The sequence below is a fragment of the Poecilia mexicana genome, unplaced genomic scaffold, assembly GCF_051168715.1.
Source record: "Poecilia mexicana isolate PSO_F unplaced genomic scaffold, ASM5116871v1 scaffold_8, whole genome shotgun sequence".
Lineage (NCBI taxonomy): Eukaryota > Metazoa > Chordata > Actinopteri > Cyprinodontiformes > Poeciliidae > Poecilia > Poecilia mexicana.
The window spans coordinates 19,721,439-19,743,454 of record NW_028263377.1 but is presented as its reverse complement, the minus strand read 5'-3'; the positions used below and the strand labels follow the sequence as shown (position 1 = coordinate 19,743,454).

The 22,016-nt window shown below is 38.7% G+C and overlaps 1 protein-coding gene across 1 annotated transcript; it reads right to left on the bottom strand.

Annotated features, from left to right (window-relative positions):
- Positions 1-5,547: 5,547 nt before the first annotated feature.
- On the bottom strand, positions 5,548-21,807 carry usp31 (ubiquitin specific peptidase 31). Its single transcript, XM_014989332.2, has 16 exons — positions 20,664-21,807; positions 19,739-19,873; positions 19,342-19,436; positions 19,168-19,260; positions 18,021-18,156; positions 17,662-17,809; positions 17,358-17,538; positions 17,162-17,273; positions 16,921-17,015; positions 16,099-16,176; positions 15,229-15,358; positions 14,590-14,709; positions 13,821-14,046; positions 13,553-13,711; positions 13,263-13,415; positions 5,548-12,379 (listed from the first exon to the last, which is right to left on the bottom strand). The coding sequence occupies exons 1-16, from the start codon at positions 21,186-21,188 to the stop codon at positions 10,896-10,898; spliced, it is 3,870 nt and encodes a 1,289-aa protein (XP_014844818.1). The 5' UTR covers positions 21,189-21,807; the 3' UTR covers positions 5,548-10,895.
- Between the last annotated feature and the right edge of the window lie 209 nt (positions 21,808-22,016).

Below are 22,016 nucleotides of genomic sequence, written 5' to 3'. Positions count from 1 at the left end.
CATGCATGCACACACCTGATGGACAAGAGCAATATACCTCAAGGGCAACACATACGTAATCACGTTGCTCCGTCCCTTATGCTTCTTTTAATTGGTTCTTTTTATAACCTACTGGCTTCCAAGACTATACATTTATTATTTTTCCAGTTTTTGACTTTAAATTAGTAAATGGGTTAGTAAATTGTGTGCGTTTTAAAGGTTGTTTCACACAAACTAGTGCCATGTTTCGAATGGAGTTCCAATTAAACCCTCCCACGGTCAAATTTAATTCATTTCAATGACCGATTCAAACACAAACATCTTCAAATTCAATTTGCTTTCTGATAAAATACAATTTGCTAATTGTCAATATGTCAACTGGTAAGAATGACTAAAGGACCGGAGCTCAAAAGTGCAGGTGGATGACAAATGTACACGCGCACACACACACACGAACAAAATGAAATAAAACAAAACCACAACAAAAACACACACAAACAAACCCTAACCATAGAAAAAGCTAAACAGAGAAGCACTGAGGCAGGAGTACTCTCTGGAAGACATTTTTTGTTGTTGTTTAAAATCTCTAAGTACAGTTAATGGCAATGATTACCATGCTCCAAAGCCTTTCACAAATCTAAGATTTCATCCATCTCAAACTCTTTACCCTCTGGGAAAAGTAGAGTTCCCATTATTACACAAATCTGTATTCTCTCTTTCAAGAAATATGCCACATGCCTAATCTTTTTTTTTTTTTTTTTTACTGCTTTTATGAAGACATAATGAAAATCCATGTATCCACAACTGCAACAGAGGCACTCTCATTCACTGATAGGTTCTTGCTTTTCTTCTCTTCCACAGGCTACCGGGGTAATTGTGATGACATAAAAAGTGCCGTCAGCGGAAATCACCTGAACTGTATAAAGGGTCATTACACCCGTCTACTCAGACAACCATAGCAACAGAAAAAAATGATATTTACTGCACAGTCTGTCCGTTTGCTGCAAACTCGAGGGATTTACAGCTTTCTGACATACTAATCCATACCGTTGATCTTAAAAATAAATCTAAATAATTTGTATGTGCATCTCAATGACTGGCCCAGTGTGTATTTGAAGAGTGAATCTGTATGTTTTATTGAATAGATTGTATGAAGTACATTCCAGGCTTTGAGGTTTGGCTGGAATGCATCTCGAAGTGAGTCGGGCCAAAACCGTCTGGCCCATCTCCGCTTCTAAAGAGGCTGTTGTGATGCTGAACAAATAATTCCTTTTACGGCGAAGAAAAACGGGGGAAAAGTAACACCCCAGCAGCTTTGTGATTGGGTGCCCATGGGTGCACGCATCTATATTAAAAATCGCCCCATTGTTTGGACGGTTCTGATCAAAATCTGAAAGAGTGGCGGTTTATCTCAGAGCTATCTCGGGGTATTTGCTTTGTCTGAAAACACTAGATAAGGAACGAAAGGAAATGACAGCAGGGAATGATAAATATATATATATTCAATAAAAAAAATAAAAGAAACGAGGAATGAAAAAGCGGATAAGCAGCTGCTTATTTACCATGAAAATTCACCAATCTTGAGACTCTGATGGCTTCCCAGTGCTTTACGTCCAAGTCTTCAAGTACTGAGCACAGTTCAGCAGTCCTGGTGACGGTGGGAAAGAAGTGAACTTCAGTGAAAAGACCACACACACATATACATATATAACACACACACACACCCTTCACTGTGGGATATAATGCATCTGCAGCCGCATCACCTCCGCCCTGTTTCGCTGGTGTCTTGGATCACTGGTCATGCTGTCCAACACTGTTCCGCCTGGGAAAGATCTCAACTATCAATCTCTAAGCTGTCAGCCACGCTGACCCACTGGACCCCAGACGGATCCTTCGACAGAAATCAAACAGCTCTTCCTTTCTGCAGCGAGAGGCTGACGCTTTCTTACCCTCCTTTGAACATATCTCTCTGAAGGTTGACAGTGGGAAAAAAAACAACCAAAAAAAAAACTCGTAAACAAGCAGTGTGAACGTAAAGCAGGCTCCTCTAGATGTGTTATTTGGCAGAAAAATTCACGAGTTCTTATAAATTATTCCTAACTTGAAGCAGAAATTAAACAAGAAGACGCTTTTATGAGCTAAACGTGCAGAAAACCTCTTTATTTTTTTCTTTTCTTCAAGTAGCTCTGGCACTCGCTGTTTTACACATTTTTTTATTTTTTGTTTACACCTGCCATTATTCTCCTTTTTTTTATTTAATTATTTATTTTATATAAGATCTCGCCACTATGAGCGCAAGACAGCTAATAATCTGTTGTTACAGACAGGTTCATGTTGTTGACCTTTATCCGTGCCAGCACATACGCATTATGCTCGGGGTCTTTCACCTCTCGGCTAGTGCCTCTCTGTCTCTGTCTTCCCCTGGTCCTTCCCCTGAATTCTAACCTCCTTTTCCTGCCTTGTAAAATCAATTTTTATTGATTTCTTTGCACTCTACAGGGTGGAGTCAAAAGAGGGGACAAAGGAGATAAAACCGTAGGCAGATTGTCAGAGTAACTCCACCGTACCACTGGGGACTTAACCGATCATGAGAGATGAGGCAGATACTGGTTTGAATGCACTTGAAAGCATTGGCGGAGACCAGCATAATGGCATCTGGTGCTGATGGTGGATCTCAGCCAGGTTGGCTGGGTGGTCTAATTCATAACATAAATAAATAGGCTGACGACAAGAGAGAGACTGAAGCAAAGATGCATCAAAAGGACAGCAGACACAGCTGTTGCATAAACTATAAAAGTCAAATAAATTCATGAAAATGGTTCTACAGTGAACAGTTTGTAATGCACATAATAATTTTCTTAATATGTGATCAACAATTTCATCCCATTTAATTAAACTCTAAGCATACGTTAAAAGATATTAAAAAAATGATTAAAAAAAATGTTGGTGATGATATTCATGTGTTACAGGGATTATGTATTGTCACATGTTAACATGTCAACTAATCAGTCCCAAAAACATTAAGAAAATTTGCTCCATGTCAACTTTCTACAATAAGATAACTATTTTCTTTTTGAGCAGGCTTATCTCCATAGTAACTGTTAATCTTATCAACTGGAAAAATACAACGGAGATAATACACTTGTCAAATTGTAGGGAAACAATTTTACGAGTTTCATCACAAAGAACGGATTCTGTCAACTGCGAGAGACAGAATCTACAAAAATCACATTCTATTTTATGATCCTTAAAATCTTTTTTTTGGGATTTTATTTCGTGAAATAACTATTTGATACCAGAAATAGACTGAAGTTACTATTTGATACAGAAATCTTTGTCACTGACAGGTCGAGCGCTGCCCGTCGTTCTTGACTGGGTTTGCACACACTGCAGCAGAGGGTTTTTGGCCCACTACTCCATATAAACACGGGGCTTCAGCTCCTTCCAAAGATTTTCTATTGGGTTCAGAGTGGCCCCGCTAGGACCTCGAAATGCTTAACTGGTTGTCCACTGGTTGCCCTGATTGAGTGTTTCAGGTTATTGCCATACTGGAAGACTCATCTATGATCTGTCTTCAATCTTCTTTTTTTTTCTCAGGGAAAGAGGTTGTTGGGCAAAACCCTTAAGACACATCCCCCAGCCATCATCTTCTCAGTCATCCATCCAGTCCCCTTTGCGCAAAACCAGCTCATAAGCGTGATGTTTCCATCCCAGTCTGAGAGATTTACATGTCATCCTGAGTTTCTTCAATTTTCTAATAATTACACTAACACTTGTTTTCACTTGTCACCAAGCTGTTCGCTACGGAGCCCCTAAGGGGACATGGAGAAAAAAAAAAAGGAAAGAAATCCCGACTTATTATCGCGAGATCCCGAGAAACTAAGTCGAGATCTCGAGATCCCGACTTATTATCGCGAGATCCCGACTTATTATCGCGAGATCCCGACTTATTATCGCGAGATCCCGACTTATTATCTCGAGATCCCGACTTATTATCTCGAGATCCCGAGAAAATAAGTCGGGATCTCGAGATCTCGAGATAATAAGTCGGGATCTCGAGATCTTGACTTAGTTTCTCGGGATCTCGAGATAATAAGTCGGGATCTCGAGATAATAAATCGGGATCTCGAGATAATAAGTCGGGATCTCGCGATAATAAGTCAGGATCTCGCGATAATAAGTCGAGATTTCTTTCCTTTTTTTTTTTCTCCATGTCCCCTTAGGGGCTCCGTAGTTCGCTAATTGTCCTGTAGCTCACCCCAACTGCAGATCTATAGTTGTGTTCCTATGCGGTCCTTGGACAGCCCGTGGCAGAGAAGTTACTTCTTCTTTTCTATCATGGCGGACCGCAAGCAACTTCAAGGTGCATACTGCCACCTGCTGTACATGACTGTGTAACACAATTACCTCTTATACATTGTCATAAATTCTGTACTTAAAAGTCTACTTGTGTGGACAGGTGTGTCTTATACAGGTAACAAGTTCAAACAGGTGCAATTACTACAGGCAATGAGTGGAGGACAGGAAGGCTTCTTTAAGGTCGACCAGCAACTTTGTGAAGGTCGGAGTTTTTTTTTTTTAATTGGCTGGTGATCAAATTCTTATTTCATGCATAAAAATTCTAATCAGTTCTTAAAAAATCATATTTAGAGGATATTTATCAGATAGTAGTTTCACAATGATACCCCAAAGTCCATTCAAATAAAAAATATTGAAACCAAAAGCAATTTAAAATCATTCCCTGACAGCATTTTTTTATTCGCTTTTTTGAGCCAGAAATATCTTGCATAAAACTTTCTGAATTCATTTTCATGTAAGTTCTCAAGAATTTGAGGCAGATTTTTGTTGAAGGAATGCTTTAATAATTCAAATAGTAATAATAAAAAGCTTACCCAGGTTCAAAAGAAGTCTACAGCACATTTCATTTCTAACAGCTCTGTTTTCTTCATTCCACACTGATGAACCACAGGAGCAGCAATATGATCTCCAAATCCTATATGCCAACATAATAAAACAATACTTCCCAACTGTGATTTCTTTTTTTTTCCAACCAGAAAGTTAAAGGTGTTCAATTATTATTCTCTTCTCTGAGAAAAGCTAAGCTCAGACATGCTTGCATCTGCACATCCTCGCTCCTGCACCTCTATGCTGCGCCACGAGGAAAAGCCTGAAATAACAACCCAGTTCACAAATTTAGAGCCTTTTGTGTGTTGCTGAGTGTTGATATCTCAGATTACACACCGTATCTGCAACAATAACACAATAAGCCGTATATTTATGTGCTTATGCACCGCTTGCACAAACACTTTGGGTTTTAAACCGCATGCTGTGGGGACTGCTGGACTCCACGATGAACTTCATGCCAGTAAAGTAGATTTAGTGACACGAGAGACAAACACCGGTAGCAAAGACACACTGAGACTGCTGTTGTCTTCAGCAATAATGTTAACTAATGAACAAAATTCAACAAAAACACGAGTGGCTAGTTTGCTTGACAAAAGCACCACCTGGTGGGGGAAAATAGTATAGTTACAAAATCGTTTTAAAAAGAAGTCCAAACACTCAACATTTTAATGAGAAGTTTAATTTTGTACTTGCATGGAAGTATGTACACATTTGTCCGTTTGGACGAAACAAATATAAAAGTGCACATGATAGAAAAAAAAACAAAATAAAAAAATAAATTAACTTAAATTCAAAAGACTTATGAGCTCAAAACAGCTAAATGACCAAACAGTTTAACAAAAAAAAATGCACAGGCATATTGTGGAATAGAGGCTGTAATGTATAACAAGAATCAGAAAATGCAGATGTCGATCTGATAAAAAGGAATAAACTATTCTCAAACTTAAAAAGTAAACATTTGCAACATATTTAATTTTACAAAACAGCTTGTGGATTATATAAAAGTAAAAAAAAAATGAAAAGGACATTCTGTGTATCCAGAATGATTTTCTAGCTTAACAATAAAGAAAAAAAAATGACACTCAAGACATTTCATTACACAGCTTTCTAAATCCTGCATCATCCAAAGATACATAACCATTACATGTGACTGCTTAAGGCTAGCGAACAGTTTTAGTACATTTGTAGTGCTTACATTTGAAAAATGCCTCGAAAACCCACTTTAAAGCACTGCAAGCCTTTAAAACTTCGAAGCTCTACTTGAGGGAATATATCTGAAGTGCCACAGAACCTGCAGAAATGAAGTGTGTAACTCAAACGTAAAAATGCAGCTACTTTAGTTTCCAGGTTCAATGCGGCTTCAGTTTAGCAGCAAAATGCATATTGGAATATGTAACATGCTATTTTACCTTAATAGAGGGAGATGTTTGCTCCTGCAGCGTGGCTGGCTAAATATTCAATTAACAAAAGTTCACAAGCCATGAAAAAAACAAAAAAGTCATCTGTAAAACTGCTTTTTTAAAAATGTGAATCAATAATAAAAAATAAAATCAGCACGACTGAAATGACTGTCTGATAAATATGAAACTAAAAAAAATAAAGTCATATTCATGTACTGTATTACAAAACTAAATTTACTATCTCTATTTATTGCATGTAGCTATGTTAATATTTTTTTATTATATATATTCAAGACTGACCACACCTTGGATGCAGCTGAGAAAATGGCAACAGGGATTCACACTTTTTTTTTTTACCCCCACTGAAGTAAACTAATGAAAGGCTTTCACAATATACAGTCATAGATAATGAGTCGACATAGTAATCACATATAGATTTTCGCATCCATAGTATTATCTCTGCTGGTGTGCAACGGTAAATGTGAAACGACAATGACAAAAAAACAAAAAAAAAAACCACCAGACTAGTGGGAGCACCCATAAAGATTAGAGAAAGTCAACATGGAGGACATTAAGATGACTCGAAACACTTTACAGCAAAAATGAAATATTCTGTGTTGTATAATTCGGAAATATCGTAGAGGTGTGCAAATAAAGCAATGGGATATACCAGCCATGCATTGCAATCTATGTTACACAGCTGCAGACGCTTGCATAGTTGATTTAAAATACATGCATTAGTGTTTTCATGCAACACTGGATTCATTAATCATTCTGCTCCGTACAATGACAAGTTTACAGGAAACGGCAAAGGAAAAATGAAAAAAATAAATAAATAAAAAAAACAGACATGCACTGCAGTGCAGAAGGGTAGACAAAGAAGATTCATGTGAAGATTGTGATTCAGCTTTAATGTTTTCAACTGGAATGAGAACTGGTTAACACTTTGATTGTGCACATTTTTAGACTTTTTTTTAATCTCAGCATATGGATATTAAAATTATAGCAAGTAAATCCCAAATTGTATTTGTTTGCTTTAGCACAATCTTTATCTCTCTTGAACATTTGGAAGCAGCTTTGATATGTAAATTTAAAAATCGAAACATTATTTCAGCCATTCAACTGAAATATACAAACTACCCACTGAGTGATATATTTCAGGTGTTTATTTTTGTTACCTAGGTGATTCTGGATTACAGCTCATGGAAACCATAAATTCAGTTTCTCAAAAAAAATATAAATACCACACAGGACCATTAAAATGAGTTTTTACTACAGGTGTGTTGTCTTATTAGGGACAACTGCTTTACAACAGCCGTTGTCAATTTCTATTTCGTGCATCAGCCACAAAAAGTCACCGTCATGGAAGCTGCCTGTTCGCACAGTGCTTTGTCTCATACCAAAAGAAAGTTGAGTGGAAGAAAAAAAGAGTGGTAGTAAATATGGCAGAATCAAGAAAGGTAACAGTGGCTTTGAGAGGACTGTGAATCAAAAGGTCATTGATTTGTTGTGGGCAGAATCACAATGTGTGGCGTGCAGCTAGCACCGGAGCATAAATACTCATCGCACACATCTGTATCCGGACAATTAGAAAATTAAGGTCTCAGATTGCAGCAAAAGAGTGCAGTATCTTAATGAGAAACTGAATTTTGACTTTATAAGCTGTAAGCCTTAGTCAATAGAATTAACGGTTCCTTTTAAACTGAATTAGAGAAATAATTGTCATCTTTCAGTAACAATTCAATTCACTAAGTTGCATCTCAGCTGAAAACCTGCCCAATTTCCAAAGAGTTAGCTGCCTGACGTTTAATACTAAACTATAAGTCCTAATCAGTCAGATCTCTAAGTATTTTGCATGTTTAAAGAAACTGTCAGAAATGTAGTGGTGATAAAAACAGATGGGAAAACAGTGGAACATACCACCTGTCTTTACAGGGTCCCAAAAACTCTAGAATGTTTTAGGAAGATGATGTGCCCAAAAGAGATGATTTATATTTACATATTCTTAATAAAGTATTAACATTTTATGTTTTTTTTTATTTTTTTTTAATCAGATTGTCTAACAGCGACCTCCAACCCTAATAGAAAAGATAAAAAACCTTTGTAAGTAAAAGGGCATCACACCGCTTTATGGCTACATGAACTTGGACATGGAAACACAAACATGAAGGATGGAATGAGCCATTTCTGAAATGTACACCAAAAGTTACAGACTTTACAGAAAGACAAAGCAAAATGAATAATAATAATAAAAAAAAAAGTCTCCTCTGATTCGAGTGCCATGCATATGTTCCTGATAGATTAGGTAAATAGAGCAGCTACAGAAACACCACATTATCTAAACATGCTGCCTTTTATTTTTATGGTCTGTGACAGAAATTAGCTATTATAGCGGGCATCAAGCGAGGATGATGTCATATCCCAATGTGTGACTGTAACATAAAAACATAATTAAACATGTTTGTTGTGTTTCATTGGTAGGTGTGTCTAGTTTTTAGATTCAGGCCGACTTACTTTGTCTTATGACACATTATTACTGATAGATCCTGCCTATCACGTGAACAATGTATTTCATTCAATCATTTTATTTGCCAGTTTAGATGGAGAATTATACACTTTCCAACCTGATGTTGGTGCATCGCTCAACAGTTCTTTTAAAACTTAAGATTGGCAAATAACTATTCAGGGTTAGAGAGACTTTTGATAGACCTATATAGCCAAGTAAGTCACATTTTGACAGACACATTCCATACAGACCATTTAAATAAGGCAGTCAGGTTCAATAAGGTGGCATTTCCTCAAACAACCCGAGAACCGTTGTAAACTTGACAAATGCTACGGAAACAGATTCCTGCATATCTAAAGTAAAAAAAAAAAAAAAACTATTTGAGATTTAAGTTCTGATCCTGTACAGACATTTCAATCTTTGAAAACAAAGTCTCTGCTGGTTTCTGATGTGTGAGTATTGCCAGTCGAGGTGGCACAGCTTTACAATGACAAAGCTACAGTTACAGTCTAAAACAAGCCTGACGACAGGCTCCTGACTTGCACATTACTTTCCTTCTATTGTTTATAAAGTAAAACTGTCATGCAATGTCTGGTAGATCGGATCAGAAAGTTCAGCATTCATGTCCACACATTGACAACTACTCCCAGGCAACATCTGCTGAGTTATTTAGCTAAGTAAATGGCTCATTACCAATAATGTGATTCAGTCTTCAGAAGACAAAATGTTATCAAAGATAGTATCTTGAATGAGGTACCAAAGGTTATGATACAAACACCAACAACTCTGTAACTCGTTAAAATTGTGGTTACACTTCTTAACGTCATTATTTAAAAGAAAAAGAACCTGTCAGTGCTACTGAAGCAGTGGTCTGTTACAGCACCAGGTGTATTAAATGAGATATTTCTTATGGTAGGGTGACCCCTGCAACATTGAGACGAATGTACCCTTTTACCATTTTAAGTCTAAGGCTGCTTACTCTACTTTACAATACACCCTATAATATTTAACCAACTATTATATAATCATTTTCCTATGTTTTTATCTATACAAAGTGCTATTGAACAACATTCCAATAGGTGACACTTACAGTAAAAGACTATTTTGCCAAAAGGCAATATTTTGTTCCATGTGCAGCATTAAAAGGCGCTTAAGATCATTTCTTACCTTGCTCATAGAGGGGGGAAAACAGATACAATTTATGTTATGTCTACAGTTTTATAGATACATCAATATATATTTATAAACTTTAATTTTAAAGGGTTTTCCTTTCAAAACATCCAATTTTTTATTTTTTATTTTTTTTACATCGGAACCTAAATACATTTTTACTTTAAAAAAACTTTTTATCAAAACAGCATTCTATAAAAACAAACTAAAGTTTCAAACTTTTGCAAAACTCCTTTCATAGAGCAATTTTTAATATTTCCGGTTTTGGTCTAAAGCCATCATTCACTTTAATCTTATTTTTTAATATTCAAAATAAAGACTCATTTGTTGTTGCTCCTATGCATCAATGCCAAAAGCTTTCAAGAATGTTAGTGAATCTTTACAAGTAAATATGGCATGCATTTTCCTCAACTGCTTTCAATTTAAAAACTTAAGATTTATATTAATAAATGTGTAGACAACATGAAGAGAGGTGAGAAAAGCAAGAGGCTCAAAGCAATTCGCCAAAAATAAAATTTTTCAAGAATTATTTCAGAATGAAACTCTTAAAATGTGTTTTCCGAACTATGAAATAACTGGAAATTGGTACCAGAGGCTAATTTTGATGTCATGGTTTTGTTTTCTTTGCCACTGACTTTTTAATATTTACAGAAGACATTCGAAAGGCTGGAAAAATACTGTTAGCATGTCAGGCAAGTGCCATGAACTCGTATATGCAGACGACAGAATGCTTTTACTTTAATAAAAAACAAAAAAAGAAATATCTTAAACAGGGAAATTTCAAAGCCAAAGATTCCTTATGGTAAGAAATCTTTGGCTGATGTACAAAACCATAACACCAAAAAGTGTGTCTCAAATACATCTGATGCTAACTGAAACCTAGGCACAACGTAAATAGCTGCATTGTTCTATTTCTCATTACTACCACCGATGTATCACTGAGGCCTCTGTGTTGTTCGTGCAGGAGATTGCATGCTTGATGACAGCTTTCGAGAAGATGCCATCTTTTCTAGAGGTTTCTTCCCATCTGTACGAGACTTGCTACTTACATCGGATGAGGAAGACTTGGACTTTCCTAGTAGAGTACGACTAAGAGAGCTGGGGGGCTTGGAAGACTCCTGCTTGTCTGAGTTTGACTCGCCTCCCAGAGTTTCTTTAGACGTTTTCGAGGACCCTGCGTCTCCAGTCTTCTGATCGTCACCGTCTACTTCCTTAGCTTGTCCGTTCTGCTTGCATGTCCTCTCCGAAGCCTTTTTGGTAAGCAATGCGCTTTTTCCTAAATCGGCCGACCGGCGACTTTCTCTTTGTCGGAGGGCACTCTTGAAGAAAGACAAGCCTTTTTCCTCTGATTTGCTACTCCGCTGCAGGTCTCTGGTGGATACACTTGGTGAGCGCAGGCTAGTGACTGAAGAACTGCTGCTGGAACTCCTTACAGACCTCCTCTCAAGCCGACTGCTGTCCCCATTCTTGGGAATTGAACCACGGGACACACAGCTGCTCCGATGGCTATCAACGAGGGGGCTGGTGTGCATAGAATCTCTGCTGAAACTCCTTTCCATCAGTCGTTTCCGGCAGCTCGTCGAGCCTTTCTCAGTAATGCTCGAGTTCTTCTTCGCAGTTGGAGAGGGAGAAGCTGAAGACTGAGGTGTGGAGCGGAGGGAAGGTTTATGTTGTGGAGTCGCCTCGGGAGTTTTATTCGATTCCTTCATTTTAGAGGGAGTTCCACTGGGTGTCAAGGTGCTTTTCTTTGTGTTTGCAGTCTTGTCCTTCGTGCTGCTCAGCTTCTTGCCTTTTGCCGGTGAACTGGAAGACGTGTCAGAGGCTGGGTTCTTATTGATTGAGCACAGACGTTTTTTGGAGGTCTTCTCCAACTCTGTTTTGCTGGAGCTCTTGATGGAACCTGTGCTCTCGGACTTCAGGGTGAATCCTCCAATGCTACTTTTTCTTTTTTGCTCTTTGGAGGGGGTTGCTTGAGTGGGTTGTATGTTTTGGTCTATAGCTGTGATCTCATTGTTGTTTTCAGTTGTGTCGCTTTTGTTGCTCTTCTTTTCCACTGGGGTGGGAGCCCTGCAGTACATCATGTCTAGGAACCTTTTATTGCTGTCTTCACCGAAGTTGCTTTCCATCATAGACAATGGAGTCCTGCTGCCAAAGTACCGTTCATGTCGACTGTAGCTGCCAAAACAGGACGTGGATACCTTATCGTCGCCTGCCTCTCCTATTCTCTCCAGAGGAGGAGAACACCGAGAGTCTAAGGAGAAGCGTGAGGGTGAGTTGGATCTCATCTGGAGCTTGGCAGAGAGAGACCAAGACGGCTTCATTCCACTGTCGCTGAAGGCCAAAGGGCTGGCAATAGATGACCTTGAGGACAAGCTCTGTCGCTGGATGCTTCTCACAAATGGGCGGACTGAAAATCCTCCTAAAAACAGCAAAGGTTTTAGAGATTCTTTTATTGTTAAGCGAAAAAGATTTTAGTTTTTCCTTAAACTAAATGAGCAAACATCGAACTGGGGTGGGCAATATGGACTTCGAATTTTATCACAATATTTTGTGGTACTATTGTGATAATAAAAATGATGATGAAAAACTATGTATTATGTCTTTAAAAAGTAACGGTATGGCTCAGCAATCACAGCGTCACAATCACAAATGCTATTCTTGAAAAATGTTCCCGTTTTAAATTGGCTTCTTCAATGGGAAATGTAATTTAAATCAATAAAACTATGCAAAGTAACTACATTTAATCTAATTTTCAAATTTACTGATTTTTGTGGAACAGTGGAGAAAATAGTAAAAATAACATTCCTGGTAATGTTAGTATTGGATTTTTTTTATATCATTAATGGAAATCAAAATAAATAAATCAAAATTTTTATCATGATAAGAAATTTTCATAAGTGATAAACAATACAGTAAATGTCCACTTGTAATATCAGAATAATATGGAGTTTACAAAAGTAGGACATGATAATAATATGTATTTTATTAAATTGAGGCGATCTAGTAATAACGGACACAAAAACAAGTTTCGCAACTCATAAAAATTGTGGTTGACAACTGAATCAATAAACTGACATGGACATGAATCATAACAGACAGTTATTTATCATATATATTGCAGAGCGGCACAGAATGACTGAATTTGTTCCCATCAACCAAGTAGAAACGCCCAAGTAATATTTCATTAGAATTTTTTTTTTTTTCACTCAAAATGAATATGGGAAAATACAGTCAGATGAATGTGGTTGAAATGACCACTTCCCATGCAATATCAAACACTATAAATGAAGGTCTATCCTCACCATCATCCTCATTACGTTCTGCAGGAAACTCCACTGACTCGGCCAGTGAAGCAAGCGAGGTACGTCTGGATGAAGCTCCAGAGGCCAAACTGGCAGGCCTGCTTCCAGGTAACCTATTGATCCAGTGGTCGCACAGTGATGAGCTAGTAGAGCCTGTGTGACAGACGAGGGGGGAATTCAGCCACAGATCAAAACTTAAGTTCCGGCACAAAGAGAGTTCTCAGGTAATTTTGTCAAAACATGATCATTGGGTTAAGTCTGCATGCAAACAGTATATAAAGGATGCTGACCAGCAACAGAGCTGTTGGCCGACCAAGAGGGAATTGTGGTTCTTCTCTGATAAAACAGTATGTAGGCCGTTTGCTGACACACAGCATCGTCAGAAATTGGTGTCACCTCACTGTCGTCGAAGCAGTACCACTGACCATCAACAGAGTTTTTGCAGTAAGCTGAGAACACAGACCAAGAATAAAACGGGTTCAAATTAACAATCAAACCCATTCATTTGGATCTTGAAATATGAACATTGTTTAAAAGCGCTTCAACTAAGTGCATCACCAGTGTAGTGTCCTCCATGCATATTGCCATGATGGTTGCAAACAGCATACAGGTCATAAAGGTAGTCATCGGGGTTCCTTCCAAGTCCATAGGAACGTCTCCATGGCGACCAGTGAGACGGTAAACTCCAGCTGCTCTGGCTTCTCTTGACCACATGCGGTGCCATATCCATCCCCATCAGTGGGAACCTCACCATGTTCTGCATCTTCACCCTCCGGTCTCCTTCCTGAATTCAGAAACCGATCGAGAAGCAGGATAGATTGAAACGTTTTTTTGTCTTTTGTTTTTTCAAAAATCTATTTTAAAAAGTGTGACTTGTGTAATATAGAGATTAATTAAACAAAGTGACATATTTCAAACATTTATTTCTGTTAAATTTTGTTTTAATAACCACTAATATGCATCAACAACCAACCTCCACAGCAATGACCTTTCGTGGCTTATGCTCCTCTAAACAGAGGGTATCAATAACTGAAAACTACTGACAAATCAGCAGTCTTGTCTATACCTGAGTAGACAACAGAAAACCTTCAGATAAAACAAATCCTTTTATATAGATTTTTTTTTTTTTTTTTTTTTACATTTTAATTTTCTGGGACACTCAATTTTTAGTTTGAACTATCTGCAAGCCATCAAGATAACCATGAATAAATGTAATTAATTACTGAAATAAATTATGTTTTTAAATCATTTTTAAATTTATTAGGATGCGATTATATGCTTGAAAGACTATTTTAAGTTTATTTAGTAATTGCTTAAGCTCAAATACCTGTCGAAATCTCTTGAGATGCAGTATAAGCACATCCGGCAGCGTCCACAAGCTGAGCTTTATCCGGCCCTGCTGCAGCTGCTTGCAGTGGGGACAGCGCCAGGCATCGTCTGGAGCCAGCTAAAACACACACACACACACACACGCACGCGTGCACACACACACGCGCACACGCACGCACGCACGCACACACACACACACACACACACACACACACACGCACACACACGCCCACACACACGCCCACACACACACAGGCACGCAGTCCAAAAAGAAGAACAAGTTTCAACCACACTGCTTTTAAAATAAGCTCCACACAGGATGAGGCCCACGTTTCCACCCTTTTCTCTACTTTCCACCAGAGCAGTTGGAGGCAAGTTAAACCACAATGGAGGCATTTGACGAAATTTAGGATTTTTAGTCTATCTGAAACATAGCATTAGCAGTTACATGCCGTTAAACTGTGAGAACAGAATAGCTTTTGGATGTTTGGAGAGATTTTTAAACTGCAAAACAAAAGCAAAAAGAAAAGTAGGGAGTTTTTTTTTTTTACAAACTGCTATTGCAAAGGCAAATTTAGGTTATATTTTTTTCATGGAAAACTACTGAGTGAAAGCATTTTTGTCTGCTGGTTTGTACCTGCTCCTCTTTAGTGTAGAGCTGGAAGCACTGAGCAAGGGTGCAGGCCTGGGGCTGATGATGCTGCTGCCTGTGCAGATAGACGCTCTCTGCATCTGGAATGTACTCCTCTTCAGTGTGGCCGAACAGACTGCAGAAAACAGGAGACGTATGATCAAAATGATCACAGGTATTTCTTCAAATACCTTCTGTTTCAGTTGATATTATGAGAGTGTATTTTGATACTGTATTGCAGGTTAACACCAATAACTGTGGCAGTAATCAGTTCGAGTTTATCACTTCCTCAAAATGACTCAGAGGACTCTTCTAGAACAAAATTTAACGACTGCCCACAAAAGAATCCTGATCCAGAGAAATGTAAAAGATAGTGACTGAGTCGGACAAGAAGAGGCATGTGAACTGATGATCCAGGATAGTTTGGCTGGCATGACATAAAAAAGCTGATTCATCTGATTGGGTAGGAGGACTTCATCGTTAGTGTTTAGTTAAAAGAAAGCTTTTCCAACTGCAGAGCATCAGTTCAAAGAAAAATCTGGTTTATTTTTTCAAAATCAGACAATTGTGAAAGGTACCAAAGTAGAAGCTTTCAAGAGCTCAAACAAGTCTGAGTCTGGTTTGAGGTTCTTTTGAAAGCAAAAACATTGTCAGAAATTCTGATCAAAGTTGTCAGATTAGGTCTCCGTGACTTTTATAAATTGTTGTTGACCTGCAAAATCTTCTGCACTACAGGAGATGTTATTCACTGGCCGAAGGTTTTCGATTTAAATAATACAATCTTTTTAACATTTCTAAATAGTGCATTACAGAATCTCTCTTTTTATGCCGTTTAGTAGTCAGCATTAACTTTAATTCAACTGTGTTTTAACTCACTAGTCCTTGGTTTCCTTGTCCCACTCGACCACAATCTTCACATGTGGAGGTCCCCCTTGTCCACAGGACTTGTACGCTCTGCAATAAAAAAGAAAAAAAAAAGTCAGTGGCATTTTCTTTTACAATTCAGACTCCCATTTCACACATTTCGTTCTCTGACTCGTTCCTGTACAAAACCATTTTGTGCTTAAGTCCTTAAACTATGTCGTTTTATGTTTAGTTGTCTTTCAGCATTTTTATTGATTAGAAATAAATAGCTGTAAAAGTGTCAGATCTGAACTTTAAACTTATTCAATTGTAAAAAACTGAATTGCTACAGCTACATAGTAATAATAAAATATTATTAATATTTTTGTTATGTGAAGCCAGTGTCAAGAACTGTTAGAACCAAATGTCCTTTCATTCACTACATGTCACTTAAAGATCAAACGGTCTAACAGCAACAATACATAAAGGATTACTACACAAGAGTGACACGCTTCACTGGTTCATTAATGCAAAATTCAGTGGGTTAACAAAACAAGCTAAACTAGAACCTCAACACTCAAATTCCTGCTTCAACATAACTTAACCCAATATGTAAAAACTAAAGGAGAACATGAGTAGAAGCAAATCTAGAGAAGATTGATGTATTCTATTTATCTCAATTTTCATATATGCTATAATTATTTTTTGGAAGGCGTATTTCTATGACCGAATGAACTACAAGATGCATCCCAGAGAATCCAAATCAGGCTTAATTTATATGTGAAAATAACACTTAATGTCACAGGTCCAATCTATAAAAGTTTAGGAAACATGACATTAACTACACAAACTGACCTTTCAACCGTTGGGTGACACAGTGGTCTCTCATCTTGAGGAAGGAGGTAGGTAATACCAACGACGCCAACCACCCGAAGACTGAAAGGCCCAACCTAAACAATAAAGTAATAGATGTTCTACTTTCTTTATATTGCTCTTTGTGATCTCACTGCTGGTAAAAAAACGAGTCAATTCATAGACAAAATATTTCAATTAGATTACGCACAATGTAACAGGCAGAAATCTAAAATCTCCCAACCTGAATGTAGACCCCAGGCCTCAAAAGATGTCGCATTTTCTCCAGGATCTCTTTTTGTAGAGCATCCCAAGTCACAGTGCGCTCCATGTACAGTACAAAAGGCAGGCCAAATCTAATAAGACATATTATAAAGCTGTCATTAACTGGGAAGACACTTCACCAAAATTACAAGCGCTGACATATTTCATAGCAGTACCTTTTTGCCTGGTGGCCAGTGCACGCTCTGTTACACACCAGGAGAATAACCTTTTCTGGTCCTACGTTTTTATTTGGAGATCCAGTTACAGGAGTCATTGCCCCCTGCATGAAGGATGGAGTCCTGCTGATTTCTGCCCCATACTTTAAATTGTTGTGATTTAAATTTGCCAGAAGGCTTCCTGTGACGAAACAAACAAAAAAAAAAAGGCACACTGATGTTTCTGTGTCTGCATCGTTTATTATACGCAGAAAAAAACAACAACACAGTACCGAACCATTTTTGAAAATTGTTTCCAGCTTACCTCTTTTTGTGCGTAGGTTTTCTAATTTGAAGGTCTCTGGTGTCTCAAAGGCAAAGATGGAATCGCTCTCTTGGATGATGTCAAGATCGTCGTCATCGTCGCAAAACGAGCGGTGGAAGCCATCGTAATACATTTCAGTCAGAACAAACTGCATGAAAGGAAAAAGGAAAGCTGACATAATGCTTCTGCTGACAGTTAACTTCAATTTCAACGCACGCTTCAGGGAAAACTAGCTCCATTTACAAATTACTATCTGACTGGAAGGTGGAACAGGTTCGACAAACACTGACTGAGCCGACACCTTGTGCCTGTAACACAGCCTTTCAGTGTCAGACCCTGAACAGAGACAGAAATAGCACCTGGTCCATTGGGATCTTGGTTTCACGTGACACGGCGTCTCTGAGGCGATAGACGGTACTTTTGAGAGGAACAGCAACTCCGATCCTCATGCAGTGAGAGTACTTCCCCTGGTAGACCACAGTCACATACAAGGGCCTGATGAAAGAAAAAAAAAAAAGTAAAAAATATTGTTTTGGAAATGACCAGTTCTTCCAGCTGTTAAGTAAAAAAAAAAAAAGTTTGACACATCGGTAAATTTAAAATGAAGTATCACAGAGTGACTGACATTCAGACTCAATAAATTAGTAGTTTGTCCTTTACTGATGCAGAAACCACATCGTTTCTGAATTATTCCAACAAAAATAATCATAGTTTGCATTAATAACTGCACATTCAAGAGAAGACGTTTGATATGCTCAACAATAATGTCCAGGTTTCATTTCCAGTCAACAAGAGTTTTGATCCTTGCAAGGCCATGTCCTTCAACACATTCTCATTTTCTCTGTTTTCAAGAAGGTAAAATTTGCTCTCATTTAAACATTTGTCACTTCTTCACTCCTACCAAAGACAAGAATCTGGAATTTGGGACAAGTGGGAAACCCCCTCCCCCAGCAAACTCATTCATCCTGTACTACCAAAGAGAAAAGATGAACTGCTTACAGGTTAAACTTGCTGATCTACAACATAACAACATGCTACAGTAGTTTTTGTTTTTCTTCTTCTCTCTCCTCCCTCTGGGCTCACACGTAATTGTTTTTGTTTAAAAACTGGAGCACATGCTCCTTCTCAACCCGTTTGATGCTCCTGCACCTTTAGCCTAACGGCCCTCCTGTCAAAACAGGTTTCCTTCCTTCCCTCCACCGCCACGCACGCACGCACGCACACACACACATGCACACACTCCCAACACTTCCATTATTGTCACACCCTTGTAAGCTTCTCAAAACAAATACACCTGCATGCACAAACACTGTGTTTGACCTATCGTCAAAAGTGGCAGTGCTTTAGAGCCTGCCTGCAGTGTATTTAGGTGTGTGTAGTTTCAAAGAAGAAAACACAGCCACGTTAAGTGGCAATAGCTCGGAACGTGTAGGGACCCGTAAGCAGAGCTCTAGAAACTGGTTCCTCCCTGCTGATCCACAACCAGAGCTTTAAAGAGGAACTCACCGTGTGTGTGGCAGAGGGATTGGTAAGGAGATGCAAAGGAAGGGGTCAAAGGTGTTGCTCTGCTTTTGGCAATGTGGGCACGTAAGAGAAGACCTGTAAGGGGGCGGGGGGGAAATAAATCTCTTAATGTGATCAACAGATAGTGTTAGAAGACGCTAAATGAATTAAGCCTACCTGTACTGAGCCTGGAACAGCTCCTGCACGAAGGACCCAGCAGAGAGAGGAGGAGAGGGCCCCTCTATGCTCTGGTCATCTTCTTCAATGGGAGGCTAATGAGACGAGATGATTTATTAACCTGATTGGTCATAATTACACTCGTCAGTGAGGTGCAAATGATGCCTTGAGATGCAATTTATATAACTAGATTCAAGTGGAAGCACAAGGTCAGGCGAGTCTAATTTGGTCCGACTACAATTTAAGTTGATGAGCAAAATTAAATAAGAAACAATGTGATGGGGAAAAAACATATATAATCTGATGGCTCAGAGATCAAGAGTGAAGTCTCAGATTTCTCACTTAAATTACAGGACGTCCTGCAACTTGTTATCCTTCTGATAGCTTCACAATTCACCTTAATAGCAGGCCTGGTGTTTGGGTTGACGGTGTTGAGATCCTCATGTACTCTGTCCAGCAACCACAGCAGAAACTCTTGAGCATCGTGCTGAGCGTTCCCTTTAAACTGTGTGGCATTTTTTGACACAGCATTCTGCAACAAACAACAAAATCCAACAATACAAAAAACTGACAAAAGCTCTAAAACATTCATTTTGCCTATGATTTTATCTCTGTTATATGCGTCTTCCAGCCTTATTTTAGATAAACACCAGGGCTACAAAATATGTTGTAAATATTTCCTCATCTTAAAATTGAAATGTGCAATAATATCATAGCAAATTTTGGCTTAGAATGCAAAATTTCCTGACAAATAAACCCTAAGTGTGTGGAATTAATAATTTGCATGCTGGTAAATAGTGCAGCATCAACCAACGAAACAGACATTGGACATTTTCTGCCATCAGCTCTGACAGGTGATCATTTGATGAAATAATAAACTGGATTTTCTTTCTATTATTTATCCAAAGAATAAAGCTGAAAACTACCACAATTTTCAATGGTATCAACTTTAATTCACATTTTCTAGATGAATACAAATTCCTCAAAGGCTAGAGACATTTTTACTGAAATAAAATGACAAACCAGTCAGAAAAAAATAGCATTTATCTTTAAAGACTGGTTATTTTTTCTAAGTAATCAGAATCAACAGATAAGACTCAAAAACAAAATTGGCACACAGTATTGGCCAAAAAAAAAAAAAGCCTGATCAGTGCATCCATCTCTATCCAACAGTGTGTTTTGCCTGTTTGATGAAGCCTCAGTTTAGCAGATATTCACATCAAATCAGTGCCAAGATGCTAAAGGTGACAGAGAATTGGAAACATTGTAATATGAGAAATCAACATTAATGTCCATTCAAACTGTGTTGTTTTGGTTCTTACCTTGAAGTCCCTGCTATGCTGAGGTGTGTACTCAAACGTCCATAAAGCCCGCACCAGTCCGGACAGCTGCTCGGTCACTTCTCCTTTGCCCAGAGGACCTTTTTTCTGCAGATGCACGCCGTTTGATTTGGGCTTATCCTCCTCCAACTCCTCGCCTTTGTAGTGCTCCAAAACGAGGTACTCGGCGAAGAGTTCCGTGTTACTCAGGCACTGCAGGATTGCATTCATGAAGCAGGTATTACCGTGGTTCTTCAGACCTGACACTCCGGGAACTCGATCTCCGGACAGGAACCCACCAAAGTCCCCATCCTCCATGGGAACATCTTTACTCCCAGATTTGAACGCGGAGAATCCTCCATCGTCCTTGTCGTCGTCGGTTTGTACTTCAGATCCAAAGTGTGATAAGGCTGTCAGCGTCCGGAGGACTTTGCTCATAAAGCTGCCCACGGAGCGCACAGAGCCTCGCCTGAACAGCTTCTTGCTGAAGCTCGACTTCTTGTCCTTGGTTGCGGCTTTGCAGGACATGATTTCCCTTTTGCCTTCTGACAGACGGGCTGTGCTGAACCAGGGTCAGCTCACTGGCTGCCTGCTGCTACATCTCCAAACAGCTAGTATTGGGACAACTCCGAGTCTGTTAGCTAACCTTAACCGTTGATACACGGGACATTTTGCCTGAGATGCGTCTCCCTAAAACTCGCACAACAGTTAATTGCTTTTTTAAATGTATAAAACAATTACAAAGGACTGCGATAATTAACAGAATAATATCCAGATATTAGCCCGGTTATTACGGAATGGTGCAACTTGCAACGGAGTTACCTTGTTTTTGCGGCTCTCTGCCCTGCAGCGATGAATCAGTTATGCTGAAGTATAAAATAACAGCAGCCTTAGCTAATTTAGCCAAGGCTAATGCTAGCTCCAATAACAACACGAACACCTGAAACGGTGACAGTCTGTTTCAGTCGAGATATTTTGGTCCAGTCGGAACGGATATTCCGCCATGGCATGCAGCTAACGACGGTCAAAGTTAGACACCGTGCTGAAACTGAATAGCCTCACATTTTAGGTTCATTTGGAGACACATTCGGGCCAGACTGGAAAGGCTTGATATACTTCTTCTTCGTGTGAGATGCGTAAGTCACAGTTTACAACTGCTTTACAGCACCACGCACTGGACAGGAGGGAGACTTACTGAATTGCTGTTTAGTTTTTATGATTTGCTTCTCATTTGGCATTGTTGAGAGCCAGAGCAGAGGTTTGTAGCGTACCCAGAATTTGTGCTCAAGTAACATTAGCACTGCTTCAACATGTTTTAACTGAAGTAAAGGTAAAAACTAGCCGTCCAAAAAATTA